Source organism: Dermacentor andersoni, chromosome 1 (genome assembly GCF_023375885.2).
Source record: "Dermacentor andersoni chromosome 1, qqDerAnde1_hic_scaffold, whole genome shotgun sequence".
In the NCBI taxonomy this organism is placed as follows: domain Eukaryota; kingdom Metazoa; phylum Arthropoda; class Arachnida; order Ixodida; family Ixodidae; genus Dermacentor; species Dermacentor andersoni.
This window is the reverse complement of record NC_092814.1, coordinates 210,856,073-210,878,130: the sequence shown is the minus strand read 5'-3', so window position 1 is coordinate 210,878,130 and position 22,058 is coordinate 210,856,073. Positions and strand designations below refer to the sequence as shown.

The window sequence follows — 22,058 nt, the reverse complement described above, 5'->3', positions numbered from 1 at the left end:
AATAATTAATTAATTAATTAATTAATTAATTAATTAATTAATTAATAATTATATGCAGGTCCAACGTGCAATCCTTGGAATCTATGTGAAGCAAAGCTTTCGTGAAGTGGTTAACTAAGTGTTATAAAATAAATACAATGCGCACAATGGTCTCTGTTTTCATTCTATGCAACGTACGTGTTATCTAAAGCATCGTTTTTGTTTAAACACCACACAGGTCACAACTTTAAGTTCGTGCGGTATATATATTTTTAGGCACTACATCGTTTACATGGCACTGTAAAACCCTATAATTTTGCGGCTCTATTTGTTCGCGAATCGCGTGCTTTGGGTAAATTCATAGCTACTAAACTTAGCGATTTAAGGCTTCTGCACCTACGGTTCATATAGGACACGAAAGCTCCTTGCATTCCTTTATTACCATTTTTGCTTTTTCGAAACAGTGCAGTACAGTGCAGTACAATACGTTGGCACAATCGTGGTGCAACTGAAACTGGGCAAAGGTGACAAAGCGCCCCTAACGGCTTAAAGGCTGGGTTTCGTCGTTTGTTTGTCAAGCTATGTACCAACAGGCCCAGTACCAGACTCTTCTACGTTAATGATAAAGCCAGTGCTCGCCGCGTGGCACAACATTTCAGAGGAATGGCATAGCATTAGTTTGCGCCGCCGAGTAAATCGAATGTGCCACGCGGATAATTAAGCCCCGTCAAAGCTTTCTTTTTTTCTTGCATTTAAAGCGAAACTCATTTGCACACTTGTTCAGAACACCTAGCAACGCCTGTCTCTTTCTAATTTAGGTATTCTAAAAATACCCCAGTCATAAATTAAATAATAAAGAATTCATCTGATGGAGCAGCTCTTGCTAATATACGCCATTTTAGCACACTAAAATACATCGCACATCTCTGGAATCGATACTGGGACCGTGGGCTCACGGCGTCTGCGATTTCCAAAGTCACAAAGGGCGCCAGCCTGCACCAGCCTACATATATATATATATATATATGACCCTTTGTGATGAACTGAACAATGAACGTTTCGTTTCGTGTGTGTCCGTGCATACTGTGGACTTTTCTTCTCTGCTCCTTTTCTCATTTTTCAGTCCCTGTCATCCATTCTTCAGAACAGGGTAGCCAATTTGGCTAAGCCTGGTTAACCACACTGTCTTTTACAGCAAAGCTGCGTATGGCTAGCCGATTCGTCCTTCCATCCGCCTGTCGCCTGTACGCCGAGGACCCCTCGGCGATACCACATGCGCATGCGCAAAAAAAAAAAAAATAAAGAGAGCAAGAGAGGAGCCCGATTTGCTGCGCCAGTAATGTCGTCGTTGCTCTCCGCCGCAGCCGAGCGCGCGCACAGCAGTTTCTCTCCGGCTCCGAAATGGGTAGGCCACGCGTCATACGTACTCCTGAGGAACGGGCAACTTTCGATCAGCAACGCCGCGAGCAGAACCGCGAACGAGCTCGTCTACGCCGTGCCGATGCTGCAGCCCGGGCGCAAGAACAGGCTCGTGCAGCCGAGCACTAGGAGCAACTGCGTACCGAGGATCCGGTAGCTTACCAAGCCGCCGTTTAATGAATCTTCGGGATTAACCTAGTGATAAACATGGGGGCTGCACGTTCCAGCTTCGTTGGTTAGCCATGTGTACGAAGTACTTGAGTGGTGATTTTTCTTATGACGTCTCACTCTTTTCGTAGTGTTCAAGTATACGAATGTGGAACGACGTCAAGAGTTCGGGGTTCAGTGGCACGTAGCTTGAATAGTTACATCGTGCAGTGACGCGACCTACGGGCAAATGAAAAAGCGAGGAAAAGCTGCAAAGCTAACGATTGCATGTCTGTATAGCTGTCAGCAAATTCTGAAGGTCGTTTTCTTTCCACTCAAAAGTAGGTAGAAGGTGTGAGTTAGGAGAAGATTTGGCCGGGATCAACAATGCGAAGAACTATATTTTGTGCGAGGTACTCACTCTTGATGAGCCATGACTCCTGGCGCTTCAATGCGGAGAACATCTTCAACAAGGCGGATGTGCATGGCACGCTGATGTTGCCGTCAGCTGCCACTTCAGAGGCTGCAGGCCACACCTTCTTTAGTAGCAGGTCGGACACATCGGTTAGATCTCTTTGAATATTCGTCCACTGCTTTTCAACTGCATCCGTGGAACAGCGTTGCAGCGCCGTTAAGGCAGTCCAAATCAGCAAGAGCTTCGACGCCGTCATTCCAGCAAAGTGTCGCACAGCTCTCTAAGATCTCAAAGACCAGAGGCGGAAAACCTCTCGAGCGCAACCCGGAAGAACTGCTGTGTTTATCCTTGCAAATACCCATCGCTTGTTTGCTTCCGCCAGGTCAAACATGTAATTCAAATATACGTGTAGTGGGGTTTAACCACCTTACTCTTTTCTTTCTAGGCTTATTTGTCATCGCTAGGCTTGTGATCTGCATTTGAGTGCAGTTTCGCTTGCAAGCACTTCAAATGCTAAGTTCGTAGCATTTTTCTCATTGTTCATGCTCGTTATCAACGCACCTTCTCGTGGATCCCTGCGCAAATTTTTTACGCTGCTCTACCTTGACTCGGCTACTGTATTTTACAACGCATTCCGCAGCAGTGGTTTGAGCTGCACCAGTTGCGAGTCACATAAGAATTGAATATTTAATTTTGCGCAGTGAACGAAACGAAAGGATCTTCGTTGGTTTTCCGCCACAACAATACATCCGAATAATTTTTGTCCATCAATATTTGCAGGCTGTATAGCCAGCAAAGATTTCAGTTTTCTTTACAAGTTATTGCGCACACTTTTCTTTTATGATTGCAACTGCTGTTAGGTACTTTCTTCCCCTTTCAGCATTTTTTTTTCTGCTCAGCTTGCTGAACGTTCTGGGAAATATCGGCGTGCACGAACGATAACGTGCTTCGTTTCTGCACAGGTTCCCCCAATTAAACTCCTACTTAATGCACAGACAGAAGAAATAGGAAAGGCAAGGGGATTTACCAGACTTAAATATCCCGTTTGCGATCCTACATTGGGGAAGGGTGGAGGGAGAGGTCACGTAATATAGAAGTTCCAAATGGCGGTGCGCGAAAGGAACCAAATGTTCCTACCAGTTGCGCATCTTAGTTGTCAATGATGTCGTCATTTCGTTTAATTGTTAAAAAATGAACTTAAGCGTACTTCGAACAAAAGACGTGAAGATGGACCTGTCAATAAAGCATTCTACTAGCTAGTCAGGCATCCAATGCGCAAATGTAGCACATCGCCTTCGCCGGCAAAGACTTTCACCCTGGCTTTCCTCTCCTCCTTGTGGGCAGGCGTGGATCGAAACACTTTCACGCCTGCTTTTAGAATGCCCAACCTTCAGCAGTTGCTACCCTGCACGGTTGAGCAAGTTCCGGCATCTTGATCTTTCTCGAACTGTGGTCAATTAATTTTAAAGTGAACATTTCTTTGCGAACCTTCCCGGTCTTTCCTGACTGTGCTGTTGCTGTCTTGCCTAATGGCTCACACGTAAAAAGAAAGCAGCATTATCTGCACGATGGTGGGATGTAATGTCCGTCCTCCAGAAAAGCCACCCGGTGCTCCTACCATTAGACCACGATCACTAGTATAATTATAACGTGCCAAACGCCAACTACCTCTTTGAGATGATGGCCACATGTGTGACATCGCGCAGCAGGGGTAGGCGAGATCACATGTGCTTCCAGCTCCCTATGCGCCTAAGACGCAGGAATGAAATAGACGAATTGGTAGCGTTTGATTAACCGCTTCACGAAAGCTTCGGTTTCCACGTATTCTAATGTGGCGTTGAATCTGCATATATATATATATATATATATATATATATATATATACACCCAATTGCAGCCGAAAATTGGCGTCTGTAATGCTCGCACTCTGTGTGTGATATGACGTGTTGGGGTGTGATTTCATCTTCTCTTGTCTCTTGTTTTCTCTTTCCTTTTTTTTCTCTTCCTTTTTTCTCACCTGTTAAATCGGGTGACCTCGTTGCCCTTTTCAGGAGATAATCGCTAGTCTGCTTCTCTTTCTGTGTGTGTGTATGTGTGGCGCTTACTATGCTTACATAATTGATAATAATGTTAAAAGTTATGTGGCAACTGCGTACATAAGACAGCGGGACAGACGTAAGACATGCGTCTTATGTTATGTTTGTTGGCTTCTTATGATATGACTAATAAAAATCGGGCCCCTCGGTTAACCCCCTTTCTTCTCGTTTATTACATAACGAGGGTCTCGAATCCGGCAACATTGATGCCTTCAGGTAGCATATGTGGGTTTATTGACCAATTGCATTCACCCAAATAGATCACGTTCTCGTGACGCCTATGGCAAAAAGGTCGTTCCACGTACGCAGGCCAAGGTCTGTGAGTGGTGGCGCTGGCTAACACTCCCAGGGTTCTACTAGGACACATAAATACTCGAGAAAGTGGATGGGAAAACGGCGCCGCAGTAGCTCAATTGGTAGAGCATCGCACGCGAAATGCGAAGGTTGTGGGTTCGGTTCCCACCTGCGGCAAGTTGTTTTTTCATCCACTTTCATTTGGATTAATTTATCGTTTCTTCATTTCATTTATTAAGCACAAGTGATTTCCCCTATGTTGTCCTTGGTGTCAGTGTTTGTTGGCTTCTTATGATATGACTAATAAAAATCGGGCCCCTCGGTTAACCCCTTCTCTTCTTGTTGATGCTCTGGGACTATAACAAAACACCCGCACGGTGCTAACTCCGGAACCCTTGCGCCGCCCCAGCCTCGGCATCCAGCTCTGGGCAGCGGGCCCGGAGGCGGCGGCGAGGCAACACCTTGACGTCCCCACGTGGGAGATCTGAAGTCCCGTCGGCGAAAGCTCTGTGCAGGACTACAAATGAACTTGTGTTTCAGCGAACACTTACATTTTTTCTTTAAATTTCCTGTGGCAGTTGGCATAATCCTAGTGCATGAGCTGGTTTACTCAAAGAGGCGGACATTACTTGCGCAAAAAATGTAAGTTAACAAAAGCTCACTAATTATGTTTTCAACTAATTACCATATGGCACATATAGCAATTTACAAATTCTAGCGGGTGAGACTGCAAGGCATATCCACTCGAAAATAATTGTTTGGATGACACCATTTACGAGATATGCGCCGTCAAGCTTGCGATAAACATGCGCTGTGGTTCCACTTAAGTTAGTAACAATACGTCGTTTTATTCATCGAAGCACGAAAGTAACTGGCACGCCAATGCATTTATCCGCAAAGTTCGGGAATTAATATCTCAAAACTGGTGCCATCCTGAGAATGAGCTCAAAGTGGATGTGCCTTGCTAACTCCCCGGCTAGATAATGCGACTTGCACTGGGCCATAAGGTAATTGGTTAAAATCTTAATTAGTGAATTTTCGTTAATTAGTCGATTATGCAGTTCCATTTCTTGTGCAAGTAATGCCCGTCTCTTCGAGTAGACTAACTCATGGACTAGAATCGTGCCATCTGCGACAAGCAATTTGCAAACATTTTTAATGCGTTCACAGAAACACCCGGTAGTATGCCGGAAACTGTATTGATCCTATGGAATATAAGGGCAGTGCTGCCGAAGCTTTGTGACATCCATGAATGCTTTGTTTAGCGCAAAACAACAGACACAAGAAAGACGACAGGACAATCCCTCTCTGCAGTTTCTATCAAATAAACTAGAGCCAGGATGGCGGGGGCGGGAGTGCGGAGGCGGAACAGGTGGCAGAGCTAGACAAGCTCCGACTCCGCGGTATTGGAAACCCTAAAAGAATGGTGGGCTGAAGCGTGCTTCTTACCCTTCTGTTTCGAGTTAGTAGCGCTGTGTATAAGTAACCAGAAATGTAGAGGTTGCTGTCGTGGTAACAGCGGTTTACTGCTGTTACTACGATGAAACCGATGGCCACCCTTATACCGGCTGATACAATTTTCTTCCTTGTAGCGTAATGGCGAACACATGAGTGAGAGTTAAATGCCTCTAACCTTCTTCCAAATCCGTCCTGGTTTTCATTGGACCATCCAGTATCGTGAATTCTCCCCCGACATTGCTCAAACCGGGAGGAACCTTTCATGTTTGAGACTTTGTACGTATTAAAGAATAATGCGTTCATGACATACGCATTCAGTTGTGTTCTTAGGCAGCTTCAGAAGCTGGTTTTGCTCTTGCGGTTAAGTTCTTTTTTATTTCAATATGAACAATATTTGATGATTGGCGAAGTTGTCCCTTAAGACTCCATCATTTGGGTGCGCATCTTGGAACAAAACGAAAGAATCGTGTCCCATCTAATTTTTGCAAAGATATTCCTCTTTCGGATGCTTTAATGCACATCAGTGCTTCATATACAGAAATTGTGGTCAGACACTAACCAGGAAGAATGTTCCAGTCCAAAAATATCAGAAGAAAATGAGTGTATCTTAGCGCGATGAAAGGAAATGCAAATAGGAAAGACAGTAAACTTATTCTGAAGAAAAGAAAAAGGTAATACTTCTGGTTTCCGTTTTATTTTTTTTTTACTTTCAGGTGTTGCCTATTTGCTTGTCGACTTTAGGTAGATAGAATTTTGTGGCACCGAATCGAAGGCCGTCATATCAACACGATGACAGCGGAACTTGACGTTTGTAGGTAAATTGTTTAGTTAGAAACCTTGAGCAGAACACAGGTTGTCTCTATATCTTCTCCCTTCTCTCTCTCTCTCTCTCTCTCTTCACTTCATTGCTCATCTCCCTCAGTGCTTTGTAGCCAACCATGTGCGCACCTGTTCGACAGCCTTGCGGTTCCTTCCTCCCTCTCTTTGTCTCTTTCTTAAGCAAAACACAGAGAAAGTGTTCACTTTTTGTCATTAAGGCTCCTGACAAACTCCGGATGCTAATAGTTACACGGGGGGAAGCATGGTTTATTCAAAGGTCGGCAGACACACATCAAGTAGAACTAATTTTATTCAACCAATTACTGTACAACGCAGGCTGCTGCGTATGAGTAAAAATCAAACGCACAAGACTACGAGATGGGTTGTTTAACTGACTGATTTATTTATCTAATGGTATGGAAAATGGACGTCATCTTATTTCGTCGGCTTCTGCACAGTTTATTGTCATATGAGCACACAAAAATTACATGAGACATACACACACAAGAAAAGAACAATCACGAGCAATTTGACGCCAAACTCTGCGTCATGGCGTGATGCAGGAATGCCGTAGGACAAGAATGCCGCTGTAGAACCTCTTGGGTCTTTTAACGAAAGAGATGGAACAATTTAAATAGTCATATATTACTTCTCACTAGCTGTACATGTAGTTCTTCCACAAAAAGAAATAAGAAACGAAAAACAGCGTAACTTATACTATACTGGAAGAACAGAAAATTCTTAAATCCTTTTACACGTAAGCTTCCGATGCTGCACACTCGTGACTTCATATCAACATCAATAAAAATGTCAATTTGCAAAAGGAAAGTGTGATTACTAAGGGACTGCCTGAACACATTTATAGCTTCAACTGCAAAGATGGGCTGGCATGATCAGGACGCACAGAAAAAGGGGAAATAATGTAGCGACAGCGTAAAAGTAAACCTTACCTCCTAAGTGGGCGCCATGTCTAGCTTCTTGGCCGAAATCTTTTTATTAACGTCCCTATTAGGAATGTCATGAAGTGCGGTCCTAGCTGCTTAAAACACCTGAAAATAATTGCCTTCGTATAATTATATTGTTTTTTTATATATAGCTTAATTTGCAAGACATGCCATGTTCTGAGACTGTTGTGTTGCAGAAGTTTGCACCACCACAATCTGAGAGATGTGAAGATGATGGATCTGTACCAGGCGCAACACAAGAGGCGTGCATTAGTTTTGTTCATTCAGTCCTACGTGTGCTCAAAGAATCTTCAGAGCTTTGACTTTTCAGGGTCAGTCTGGAAAGCGTGGTTGTCGACGCCACCTGCATTCATTTTCAGCTTCTTGACATCTTCCTCCATAGTGAGCGTAATTTCCGGGCTTTTCTGTGGTTTTTTGTTGAAATTGTCCGTCAGAGGAACCGTTCTCGTTTCGACCTCAACAATGGCCACTTTTGAATGCGGAGCAGCTGCAGATTTCTTGACACTGTTCATGAGAGCATCCTTCCTTTTTCCCTCGAATATTAGCTTCTCGAAGCGTGCCACGGGAGCCTCCGTGGACAGGTACAGAAGGTATGCCAGGAACAAGCTCATGCCTAACAGGCCGATGGCAGTGGTGAGCTGGAATAAACAAGCTTCCGTCATCGGTTTGTGATTTAGAGTACCGGGAACAATATTATGAAGTGCCATATTAGTACGTAATTACATGAAAGTTCACATAATTAATTCCATATACTGGATAATTAGGAGGCATCATTAGGGCTGAAGGAAATGTTCGCTAGTTTACCATTGCCTACTAGGGACAGCCCCTTCAGCTACATCAGACATGTTATGCATGGGCGGTTTATATTCACATAAAGTGGCAAGAAGTACGGTATCACAGGGGCACATAGGAACAAACACCAAAGCCAACGTCGAAAGAAAGTTGGCCCTAGCGCCCTTGCGCCATAAAAATCAACATCATCATCGAATGAAAGTTAAATTTTCCCGCCCATGTTCGGAAAAACCTGCACTACAAGTATGAACCATCTGCAAAGATAGAAGCCTAGAAATGTCATTAACAGTAATGCAAGAACACGAAATGCGTTCGCTACACACCGCAAAAGCGACCGGATGCTCGAGATGCTTGTTCTTTTTTATTTTATTTATTCCCTCCCACTGCACCCAGCCCGCCCGCAAAAAAAAAAGAAAAACAAAGAACAAAGAGAATCAATAAGGAAGTCAAGGGGCTATAGTGAAAATCTTCGATCACAGTCATAAAACGTGCCACTCATTACAAATTTATTGCATATCCTTTTTTTTAAACTAGCTTATTGGGCTTACAAGCAACTAGTTAAGATGTTCAGTCAAGGGCGCATTCTTTTCTCAAGGAGGAGAAAAGAATTAAATGCTTCGCTAAATACGTGATAGCAAACAACAAGTGCTCGGCACGGAATATCAACAAAATGCAGATGCGCTAACAAAACATACAGTCCAATGGGCTGGTCCTTCATTGCTCACCTGAAAGAACTCGTTGAAGTTGATGTGCGTTTTTATAATTCCCATGCGAAGGTATATGAGAGGCACATGAATGAGGTAGACACAATAAACTAGCCTAGACAATGGCAAGAATGGTTTCCACGAGAAGAAGGCGTTCAGCAAACCTGCGGGAAAAAAAAGAAAAGCATACAGCAGCATCCGCAGTGAGTGAGAGAGTGAGGTAGTTTCCGTACGAGTTGCATTGATTGAGCGCTACCTCTCGCGCCCACGCCGAAAACAATTGTGTGGCAGCTGACGCGCATTTTGTAAGCTTTTCACAAGCAAGCCCACTACAGACAAGGCTGTGAGGATACTGCTGTAAATGCTGCAACGTCTACGATTATGCTGTTAGCCCTAACGTTAAGGTCTGCCTTCCTCCTGTCAACTCTGTACCACGCTTTCTTTTTCGCTACACCTAGCAAAATCCCGACGACATGCGTACGGTTAAGATTTTTCGTTGTTGTAGGTGGAACTCTTAGAAACATCGTGTAACCAATGCGCAGCTTGCAGACCTATAGAATGTGGCTTGATCCCGGTTAGAATGAATTAACATATAATAAAACTTGGCATACTGTTGTGGGAAATGAGTGCGATCCTAGCGGTCCGATTCACAGCTGTTCGACTTGAAATAAGCCTGCCGTTCGACATGCTTGCCGTACTAAGATCACAGCACAGAGTATACCGTCAGTGAAGTCCATCATACTGAACGAAAGAAAGTCTGCTGTTGGTCCTCACATGCCGCAGGTGAGCCTCATCAGCTTACCAGTTGCAAACTTTCATTGCCGAGTTCCCTTTCATCCGTAAAGAGGTTCACGCTATTAAAGGGACACTAACGAGGAATATAAATTTAAACTAGATAAATAAATTCATTTCTTAAATACCAAAAATATTGGTCTGAACGTGAGCAGAGACTCTGTAAGTCAGAAAAAAACGAAAAGAAAATGATGCGGGGCAATACCACATTGAAGTTCCCACATTAGCTCCACGTAACATCAAATAACATCGCAAATTTTCGCAGCGTTTGCGGGAGATGAAACAACTGCTTGTCGATAAGCAATAAGGATTAGACTATATTTTAAAATAATGGCAGACTCATTCCAGTTACATTAGAGAACATTTTCTAACAAAAAAAAATTGGCTAATGCGCAAGAAAATTACTTCCACTCCGTGGCCTCACAATCAAGTACCGGTGCTGCGCTTTGAGCACAAAATTCGAAAGAGGAGAGCTTTAGCCTTAATTTTCTTAACCAGAATTTTTCCTCCAAATAGCTGCAGAGTATCGAAAAAACGACGTCATCCATAAGCATGGGTTTATTGTTGCTCTTATGTGTCTCTTAAAAGTCGATTTCCGTTTTCTGATCAATTTGAGTGTCTTAATACTGGTCAACGAGAGGAAGGTGAGCTAACCAAGGGGCCCGATTTTTATTAATCATATCATGATAAGCCATTAAACAAAGGCACCAAGGACAACATGGGGGAAATTACTTGTACTTATTAATTGAATTAAAGGAAGGGTGAATTTGTGGCAATGAAGGTGCATGAAAAAACAACTTGCCGCAGGTGGGGAACGAACCCACGTCTTCGCATTACGCGTACGATGCTCTAAACAGTTGAGCTACCGCGGCACCGCTTTCCCATCCATTTTCTTCGGTATTCATGTTTTTTTTTTCACTACTTGAACTACCATCGGGCGTGTTAGCCAGCGCCGCCACTCACAAACCTTGGCGGCGGATGTGCAACATCCAGCAACATTGATGCCTTCAAGTAGCTTGTGTGGGTTTATTGACCAGTTGCTTTCACCCAAAAAGGTCGTGTACTCGTGACGTCTGCGGCAGTAAGGATGCTTCACATCCGCCGCCAAGGTTTTGTGAGTGGTGGCCTTGGCTAACACTCCCAAGGTTAGTTCTAACAGTAACAAATAAATACCCAAGAAAATGGATGAGAAAATGGCGCCGTGGTAGCTCAATGGCTTAGAGCATTGCACGTGAAATGCGAAGATGGGCGATCGTTCCCCACCTGCGGGAAGTTGTTTTTTCCCGGGCCATTAATTTATCATTTTTTAAATTCAATTATTAAACACAAGTAATTTCCCCCGTGTTGTCCTTGGTGTATTTGTTTGTTCGTTTCTCTTAATACTGGTCAGTCAGACGTCTATAGGTCAATAAGTCTCAGTTAAAGGTACACTAAAGCAAAACAATAAATCAGTTTAGACTAATGAAGCATTGTTTGAGAACCCTGCAGGCAGTCATATAAAAAAATTAGTTTGATTATTAGATGAGAAAATGAAGGTCCAAGTATCAGTATTTGAATTTCGCGCCGATACCCCAACGCCGGTACGTCAGCGTGACGTCAGGAATTCCAAAGTATGTTGTCGCATTTGGGCCGCGTTGGCTGAGTAAAGGTTCCCGAAACTTGCCATGTTTAATATGTGGTTCCTTTAGAACACAATGTAGTCAGTCTGTACCGCTATATATAATTAGTAGGCACCAGAAGACGCCATCAAAATCCAAGGCGTCACAGCCACCAGGTGCCTGAACTCAAGTAGGCGTCGCCACCCGTATTTAATTCTTGCGCTTTTTCTGCCTTACCAAACGTCTTAGCATTGTAAGAGTGGTGTTTGTGGTGTTCTAGAAAGGTAGTTTATTGATGCAGAAGAAATCATTTTTCACTGTAGTGTCCCTTTAAGTTAGTTTGAGAATCGTGAGCAACATGGGACAGCACATCAACCTCCTTCTTTGATTGCGGATCTCAAGTGTAGATTTATTAACTAATGCTGCTGAACAGCTGACACCGATACGTCCGCAATTTACTACACAAATGCTGCTAAAGGATTTCTGTCGTCAGGTGCATCTATAAGGTGTCCCAGTTAACGGTAGCCAAGCTGTTGGAAGAAAAAAAAAAGAAGTAGGGAACATGACAACAGATGCAGTTATAAGACCTACGGCGTTCGTTCATCGGATCCTAGACGAACGAGCACCGCAGGCTTTATAATTATATCTTGCATAGCGTTTTCTTTGCTTTTTTCCCCTTTTAACAGCTTGGGTAACGTTAGATAAGACACAGGGTATATCACGCCGAGACCACGTCCGTCCTCACCTCCTCGACCTGTGGCGCAGGCAAACGTGGGCCAGACGAGGCCCATTGACCAGACCAGACGATGAAAACCGGAGTAAATGGCCGTCGTGATGTCATCTGGTGGATTGCCTCGATTCCATGGCAGGGTGATGAACAGCACGAAGCCGGTGAGTGCCAGTGATATGACCCACTGAGCTAGCTGCATAACCTGCACATATTTTGAGAGTTCTGGATTACGATGATGTACTCGGGGTGTTTCACGTAACTTGAACCGAAGAATAAATAAAAGGGGTTTACTGCAGCTGGGTGACACCAACGACATATTGTTTGACGTCATGAAGCACTCGTCAAGATAATTTTTATATTCCGTTTAATTAGTTGATTAACTAAGATGAATTATACAAAATCATTAGTAGTCACTTTGGGACCAAGTGCGTTTCTTTACGTTGTCGAGGGTGTTCAGACACGACCAATCAAATTTTTTGTGGCAACGTACAGGCGCCGACAAAAGTGGTATACTCCACGCAGCGGGAGCCGGAGCAACGGCAAACTAGAGTTACTGCATATGCTACCAAAGGCAAACTGCATCGCAACGCCATCTACAGGCAGCATCTGGGATCGAGACAGCCAATGGGTGCGCTTTATTATCGGCAAGCATGTCGCTTGACTCGTGTCAATGTAGATGGCGTCGCGATGCAGTGTGCCCCTGCTCCGGCTCCCGCTGCGTGGAGTATACCACTTTTGTCGGCGCCTGTACATGCTGCGTGGTGTCTTTTTTTTTTTTCCCGTTTAAAGAAAGCCCCTGAAATATGAAGTAAAACCACGTGACTGCGTTCATACGCTATCGTATTACAGCGCTGTCAACCGTTCTTCGAGCCTATCGATTGTCTGGGACAACGCCGCTTGCTTTCCGCGTGCTGCCAAAGATGCCGACGCACTGTAAAGCCGACGCGTAGAGCCGCGGCCGCTTACTTCACCACGATCCGCTGGCGCGGTTCTTTCGCACGAACCACGATTGAGAGTGCTGCAATACGATAGCACACGGGCGCAGTCACGTGATATATTATTTCATATATCGCCAGGTTTCTTTAAACTTCGCAAAAAATCAACACGCAGCATGTACATTGCCACCAAAAATTGGATCGGTCATTTCTGAAACCCTCTACAACGAAACTAAACGCACTTAACCCTAAAAGGAATGTTAATAATGTCGCATAACTAATCTAAATTAAGGGCAATATAAAAAATACTCTAAGGAGCGCCATGTGACTGCAAACAATATGTCGTAGTTTCGTTCAACTGAGGCTAACCATCTTTTTTTTTTTTAATCCTTGGTTCAAGTTACGTGAAACACCCTATATATTGTTTTATTAAGGCTCGCTAAGATGATAAGGCTATGTAGAAGGCTCCGTTATTATTAGTCCGGAAGTCCAAGCGCGGGCCAGAACAAGTTGTCAACGACGAGAGCACAAGGAATAGGCGACTGGACTACCCGTCTGAATATTGTGTACGAACACCCTCGCAGAAACAAAATATCTCTGAGATAATATTGTACTCTCATTTTCACAATATTATTATTTCTGAATACTCAATTATAATTTGCGCAAGCGCACCTAATTATTAATAGGCCAGCATTATTCAAGAGAACCAGAAGGTACAGATTTCCTTTCTTAAAGCGGTGGCTTTGTAGGAAACATGAGAGACAAAATGAAAGACGCACGATGTCGTCTATTGAGATAAACTGTCGAAAGTGACTACGTAACGGCAAGCTCAAACACCCGTACTTTTGTATTATCGTTTGCTTGAAGACCTGGCCTCCTGCTCGAAGCTTTATTGCGTAGTACGCAGCGCAAGCACGCACGCTTTGTATGCAGTGTCCCGTGATGATGCAAGCCATGAGTGAGAGAAGCTGCTTCCAACGCCGGTCTCTTCCGGCGACGGGTCGTTTCGATTTCTGCATGTCGCTTTCACGGCGTGCTTGCGCCTACAGCAACAAGCGTGCACAAGCCTAACTCGTCGATCACTGAAAGATACCGGCTTTGTAGAACTTACCCAGCAGAGTTATATCGAATTTTGCAGACTTGGCCATATCGAAATTTCTAGTGGTGTCGATTGCAACGCGATTAGACCCGCGACCCTCCTCATCAGCTTTTGTGTCTACACAGCAAGCACAGGAAGCACAGCCAGGATGACAAATTAGGAAGAATGCAAATGCGACTTTATTACGCGATACGCGAAAAGTGTACCGAACCATAAAGAATAAAACGAAGCAAAAGATAAATCTTAGGGACGAGTTGCAGCATGTGATGCAAGTAACGCGATGGAACCATAGAATAGATATGCCCCTGTTACCATGACTTGCAACGGTGTTGCCCATTTTTGTTGCCGATGCAACAAAAAATGGGCGACAGCGTTGGTCAACAAAAGTGGGCCACGAGGTATACGTGACACTGCTCTTCTTGCCAACGCTGTTATGCAGCATGACAGGATGTTTAGCGAAAAATATGTTGACCAACGCGTTGGCCAGCTCTTGGGAACAATTTAGGCCGGCGGTTGGAAAATATACTGCTAGCGTGAATATGCACCTGTAGTTTTATTGCATTTGTAAACTATCTAATTGAAGTCTGCAGCGTATTTTGTACAGTCTCTGTGAAATCGTTTTTTTCTAATCTGTGGCTCGTATACATGGGGGAAAATATATGTCGGAATTTATTTCCCCCACTTATTTTTCTCTTTGACTTAGGCATCGCGAAATAACATAGACGGAGGGAAAGAAAACGCCTACACAGCGCAGTACACAGCGCAGGTCTTGTATCAGACAAACCTTCTCTTTAAGAGTGGCGCCTTGATCCCCATGCTCTGCGGGAGACAGCGCGCGCAATTTAGGCTCACATCTCTACAACTGCGTACATGTGTGCTAACGGGTATAGTAAAACACTAAGCCAAAAGTGATTGCCGATTAGTTCGAAACATATGATTATAGCTACAATTAACAAAATTATACGTGCCGTCTGGATTGTCAGACATCAATGAAGATGTCTTGCTTCCTCTATTGGCACTGTTGGTACCGTGTCCCCACAGCAGAGACGGACAGCGCAGAAGCGGTACTCGCCTCCCTTAATATTCTGCATGAGGTCGGAAATTTCGCAAGAGGAAAACTTCATAACGCACGACGAAATAACTGGCTGGTTTAATGTTGAGGCCTTGCAGACAAGTGAGCTGGTAAGGTTGCGCAGTTGGTGCCTTAAAAGTATTTGTAGCATACCCGAGAACTGTGTCTTAAGTTTTTATATGTCCTGTCGGAAATGTTTCTATCAACGTTTTTCTTTGACCCACTGTAACTGTGCGTTTATTTGAACGAGCGTCTAACTTGTGATGTACCATGTGCGTACTTTGATATGCACTTTGGGTCGTTGTATTCTGAAGTAAGCTGTTAATGACGGCATATTAATTTGCTGTTGGTGCTTTCTTTATCAAACTGTAAGTAAATGCGCTCTGATGGAGGTGTAATTTGTATGCACAGTGTTCAAACACGTTCCAACTTTCATTTATATCTTTTATCATGGTGGTAGTGGCCTATATTTGCATCAAATTCTATGGATAGGCGGAAAAAAAATAGCTGGTTCATAATGCCAATGGGTCGTATACTCACACGTTTGTTAAAAGAAAGAAATAACACCGGACCGGAAATTAGCTGTTGTTGCACCGAAATCGCTGACTCATTTGACAGCTGTTCGTCCTCCTTTGGCTTCAATTTTTAGACACGAATGACGCCTAGTGTCTCATAAATGCGGTCCTCACAATAAAATCATAAAAATTACTTACCAGGCCAATTTTCACGTTCCCGTACTGTAACGCCAAGTATCCGGTAACGACACCAAGAATGTACGTCGCAACATGTGTGAAGGGTCGGAAGTAGACCAGCTCAATAGTTTCTACAAGGCGCCTATAAGACAAAGATGATGAAAATAAGAACTGTCACATACTACCTCCATTCATCAAAGTAGCTTTGTGCTCTGGTATTTGGTTTGTTATGTCATAAACTGGAGCCTCGAAATCTCTCCTGTGTTACTGGCACTTCTTAGACGCAATAAGAGCTCTTTCAAGGCCACCCTGCCAAAAGAAGGCTAACAATAAAGGGTGCAAAGCGACAGATAATTGCAGCGTTTATGACAAAGCCATTCATTTGGCCAGAAGGAAGCACGAGCATGATAGGAAACAACACTGAATTATCAGAAAAGAAAAAAAGCATTGCAACACGATTTTCTTCTCATCCATTGTATTCGCTACATCTGCAGATAGGTGACATAAAGGCTCACGTATTCGATTTTACCTATGTCCATGTAAGCTTTTTTTGCTTCGAGTTGCTTTCCGGTCAGCTTTGGAAGTTTTAGAAGGTTTGGGTAAACGAGAACCCTTCGTAATGCATACGTTGCCGCTACATAAACCGCACAAGAAAGCTAAAGCGAAAAGGCACGATTACCGAACGCGCTGAATGTCACTAAAACTATCACTGAGTATATCGTGTTTGACAATCACTAAGAGAAACTGAAGCTATCGGAGTTTTAGGGAGTTCTAGAAGTAATTTCCCCGAGTGATTTAGCTTGCTCAAAATATAAATCCCGCTTGCATTCCCTTCTACTCATATTGCGTTCTTTCGTACGCCTAGCTCACAGTGGCTCCTAACTTTCGTTTCCCTATTTCTAAAATGGCATATTAGTCCGTCGCAATCTGAACTCAACCGTGCACTGATCGCCCAAAAGACTGCGCAGAAAGGCAGATAGGCGCGATAATGGCGAATATACAATAAGCTAAATATAGCACGGCCACTGACACGAATCGCGACTAGGCCCAATGGGGGCAGACAGCGAAGCGACCTTTTTACTCTTGTTGAAGCTTTCGGTACGCATCGGGCGTGGCAAACAGTTGATTATTACGCATCGGCGCGATACACGTTCTTGCAACGTGCTCTTGCCATCTCGGACTTATGATTAGCGATTTTCACCGTGAAACGTATGCCTATAGTTTGCTTTCATTCTGTCACAGTCTGGCCGGAGAGGGAGAGATGACATAGCGTCAAATCGTATTTAAAGCTTTTGGCACATCAAGCGTTAGCTCATTGTCGCACTATAGAGAGCTTCCTCATGGGCGCCGCCACATTGCCTAGGCAGTGGCGCTATGAGCAGTGGGAATGCGGGCTTGGAAGACCGCTCCGTGTTGTATGCCGTTGCCGGTGTACGCTCGGCGGCTGTTTCTGGTGTGCGTGTTTTTTTTTCTCACGCTAACGCAGACTATTTAGCATGAAACGGCGTCTTCTACGTGGGACACGATTCTGTGAGACGTAGTGAAGTGATTTAAACCAGCATAGCCGGAGTTTCTGCTGGCACCGAGGCGGACGGAGGGCCCAGCTTGATGTGTGGGCGTGTGTTAGAGCCTTCTATCAGCCTCGGAGATCTGTTGTGTATTTCTGAAAATTCGTTTCAACCTTATTGCAGGATTCTCATTGTAATTCTAAGCGGTTGTTTAATACCAATGAGTACTTATGAAACATTTGACGATCCTAACAGCATGGGCGCCGTTCTGCTGCGGAATACGTTGTGCTGTTTATTTGACAAGTATTCGAATTGCTATCTGTAGATATATTGCGAGACTACCTTGTTTGCTGGAAGAGGTTTCCGCTCACGAATACAATAGCTTTGGTTAGTAATAACAGCATACCATACAGTGTGAATCACAGTTGCCGAGGGGTCGTGCGACCGGCGGCAGACTGCGCGAGTGTCCGAGGTAGTGGTATATGCTGTGTTATAGATTTGTTTGTTCTATATAGCGCATCATCCAAGCGCGCGGCACAAACATGCGATGACTCATTGCGTCGTTAACCAGTGCTGCTATTTCTTTTCTATCCTTTTTTTCGAAAGCAGGATGAAAGACGATTTTTTTAATATATTTTTTTTTTCATTCTTGTTCGTCCCGTCTTATACGAAGCACTCACCCATTTTACAAAAATGGCGTTCTCGCAAATAGCTGTGAGATTTTTTTTTATGCAATTCCATTTGGATATTAATGCCTTACAAGCAAAAAAGCAATGGCGAAGCACAATGCTTATATGCATCATGTTCGTTTTTCTAACCGCAGTAACCGCTGTGTTGAGCAGAGCCATCGGCTTCATACAGGAGGCTAATGTAGACATAGTATAGATATTTCAAGTCTACTAGACTTGAAGTACGTGAGAAGGATACTATTGGCTCACGCAAGTGTTTTATAACGATTAAAACTGACATGTTTCGGAGCTGCAATGGGTTGGCCGAACACGAGCACTCTCACGTTTTATTTCCCACGCCAAGCGATCAGACAGTGAGAAGACTTTCTAGTCACGCTGACAATATACAGTCACTGATTCTGTTCGCGGAGTGAAAACTGATACAGCCAAAATAGTTCACAACAAACATACCGCGGCTGATGATACGTGCCGCATTTTTGCGCAGCGAAGAAAAATTTCCGCATAGAGTAGCTACTGCAGAACCTAAAGGCGACGCCTGAAGTGGTTGCTCGATGACGTCGTATGAACTCACATCACGTGAATTTCACGGATCAATGGCTAAAAAATTTCCGAGCCGTTGCTCAGCAAGCGACGGCAACACAGTCAAGGAGAACTGCGCCGGCTCAAACAAGCCAGAGAGGAGGAAAGGCTCGCTGCACGCCCTTTCCTCCTAGCCAGATGAAAAGGTCTATAGTTGCCACACATACATAATCTGATGCTTCTAGTCGCCTTTTTTGCTGTCTATAGCGGTAGTCGGCATGTTAGGGATACGGCGCATGTACGCCTTAGGACAGCTGGTGCTTATCTCATTGGATTATTTCACAAACATTCTCCATTGTCTTCTACTTCCCTGTATATATTCCTTCCCCTTTGTACAAATGCTGAGTAACAGGCCAGAAGCACGCTCCTTCAGCCTGCCTCTCCGTCTTTTCACTCACTAAGCTTTCTTCTATCTCTATTTTTACGCTCTTCATTGTGGTGCAGACTTACGTTCGATCCAAGGTTTGCCAACATTCGTCGCCGCCCTCAATAACATGATAACTGCCACAACCAGTGTTAGAAGAAACTCGCGTGACATGCAACTTCTGGGTTATAACTGCGTTGTTGATGCCGGCAGCACATTTTCCTCGTTTCCAGCATGAAGGCTTCCCTCAAGCTAATGCATCTCTCAAGCCCTCAATCCAAAAACTGCGCTTGATTGTTGTTAAGTGTGCTCATGAGAAAATAGCTCCTGCCACGAACGTTCTTGTATCCGCCATACTCTTTGCTACCGCCAGTGAACTTAGTGGTCGCTAACGAGAAGTGTCACACAATTCCTCAAAGGGGCGTGCTAAATAGCGCTATTCGGAAAGGATCCATGCATACTCTTTCTATATACTTACACTATGTCATTGGAGGCTGTCGTCGCGGAGTAAAGCAGGTGCCAAAAGTGAGTTTGTAGCGATACCAAAATGCAGAATGCTAGAGAAACAACGCATGACACCAAAAGGGCGAACTTGGGGTGCCTATAATGAAAAAAAAGAAAGAAAACAGAGCCACTTGGCTGAATCCTTTCGCAATGGCACCGGTATGTTTGACACCACCCTGTGCAAAGGTAATCGAATGTAGCGCAACAGCGCGGCAGTCGAGACAAATAGGAGCAGGCACAGCGCTGCGTTTCAGCGCTCTGGATGCCTGCACCTATCCAAGCCACAACGCTATTACTCTTCGTCACAGGCCCACCCACGTTCCTCGGGAAAGAAGCTCTCTCACACCATTCTTCCTTGTTTATCAAGTCCCATTAAAACCAACACCCCACAAACTTATCTTGCGACATAAAATTGTAAAATATTGTTTAACAAAAAGTATATACGATGAAATCCCCAGGTGGCCAAAACTAATATAAAAATCTTTTCTACGACATTCCCCGTAACCACACAGGCCAGTTTGGCACATTAAACCACCAAATTATTATAATATTATTAGTATCTGGTCATTCGGTCTTGTTGGGCGCGAAAGGCTATAAGGCAAATGCGTTGTAATAGGTAAAAATCACAGTATTGATGAGTGCTCATTCGTTAGTACTTGAATGACTGAGTCAAAAATTAGACTGGTTTGTAGCCCGAACCAATGGAAAATAAAAGGAAAGCGAATACATAAAACACATACATGGAGCAAGGACGGAAACTACGGATACTCATGCATCTAAAATACGGGCGTTAAAAAATTATGTTTTCTGCTTCTAACATGCCTATTACTTCCGACGTAGATAGTCCTACAATAATAAGGTTTCCCGAGTTTGCCCTGGTATGCATATTTTTCGACACTGTGCATATCAATGGGTAAGAAAGAAAGGTTAATTTCTTATTACTCTCCGCAGATTCTTATGAACAAACCCAGCCAAAACGCATTTACCTCCAGCATGGTACAGCGTTGTCGAGTTACTTCGTTTATTATTCGAAAACAAATATCGTCAAAATAGCTTCAAACACATATGTAGCAAACAGAGCTAGATCCTTGCATTTTCTTGCCCATTTTGTTCTGCATGCACTTTACAGTATTAACTGTCAAAACAATTGCTGAACACTTCATAACAAACTATCACAATATTGCTATCTTCGTATTAATAGTTAAAATGTAGAAAGCCTGCAATAAGAAGTTTTTTTCAATATCCCTGTGGCAAACGTTGAAACCACCGCATATTTTACACTGCTCTGCGATGCAAAAAACCTGCTGAAAAGTGCCTAAAATTTTGGAAGAAGGGTAAAGGCGCACATCATAGAGGTGCCTAGCGCAGAACTTGCCCTGTGCAAAGGTAATCGAATGTAGCGCAACAGCGCGGCAGTCGAGACAAATAGGAGCTGGCACAGCGCTGCGTTTCAGCGCTGAGTATATTTGCAAGAGTATATTTGCAAAGCACATGCGGCAGCACGATTACGTGGACTTCATGGTGCTCTGATACCCCTTATTAACTAATGCGGCAGGTTGATAAAGCTTTCCGTCCAAAAATGATAGTTTCAGGAATGGGAAGGAATCAGCACCAAGTTATAAGGATGCACTTACCAGACAAAAAGGATGGTGAGGGGAAATGCTATCACGAGAAATATTTGAACATCGGTGCTCACGTACCACAGGTGAATCATGCACTGCAACATGACAAAGAAAAGCAATTGAAATATCAATGTTACTGCGACAATTTCTTCTGGTTACAATGAAGTGAATACGAATGCTAGGTTAGTTGTGCAAGCACACAATTGCCTGAGCACGTTTTTTTTTTTTAGACAAGGAATACCTACGACTACGAGATGTTTAATTTTTTCCGCTTATGACAGCTTCAGCTAGTTGTCTTAAATTGCTCCAGCGGTGCTACTAAATCGCCTTAGATAGCATTCAATACAGTACGTTGCAGTATGGTAAGAATGATAATCAGACTAAACTTTTACACTGGAGTCAGGCATAATGGTAAGAAAATTGAGTTCATACTTTGCTGCGGTGTATTTAAAGCGGCCAGAGTACTAAGAAATGAACATGCGATTAAGGGTGGTCTTTATGACGCCCATAAAGTGCATACAAGAGCATGTAATGCACAGTGTTCACAGCACCTCGATAACTTAGCCGCTTATTGAATAACAAAAGCGACTATCTGTTCCATATGCCGTAGAATTCTTTCCGCAGTTATACACGTCAAGCGTAGCCCCTGACGTTCGCTTCAGTGACAAAAAAAACAAACAATTCCAAGGTGTTATTTTTGACATTTCGCTTTCGTTGAGTTCCACCACACATTCGTCTTTGAGCGAATCAGATAGATTTAGACCCCCTTTGGAGCTAATGAAAGAA

General features: G+C 43.7%; 1 protein-coding gene and 1 non-coding gene across 2 annotated transcripts in view; both read right to left on the bottom strand.

Moving 5' to 3' along the window:
• Positions 1-6,919: 6,919 nt before the first annotated feature.
• The window catches only part of LOC129380855 (nose resistant to fluoxetine protein 6-like), a 38,504-nt gene continuing 23,365 nt past the window's right edge, over positions 6,920-22,058 (bottom strand). The window contains exons 10-15 of the mRNA XM_055063011.2: positions 21,285-21,367; positions 19,625-19,747; positions 16,028-16,148; positions 12,224-12,410; positions 9,110-9,252; positions 6,920-8,230 (exon numbers count right to left, since the gene is read on the bottom strand). Of these exons, the coding sequence (XP_054918986.2) occupies positions 7,883-8,230; positions 9,110-9,252; positions 12,224-12,410; positions 16,028-16,148; positions 19,625-19,747; positions 21,285-21,367 (1,005 nt within the window). The 3' untranslated portion in view covers positions 6,920-7,882. The remainder of the gene's footprint in view (positions 8,231-9,109; positions 9,253-12,223; positions 12,411-16,027; positions 16,149-19,624; positions 19,748-21,284; positions 21,368-22,058) is intronic.
• Positions 10,680-10,752, bottom strand: TRNAT-CGU (transfer RNA threonine (anticodon CGU)). Its single transcript has one exon. It is a non-coding gene; the product is annotated as a tRNA-Thr (tRNA).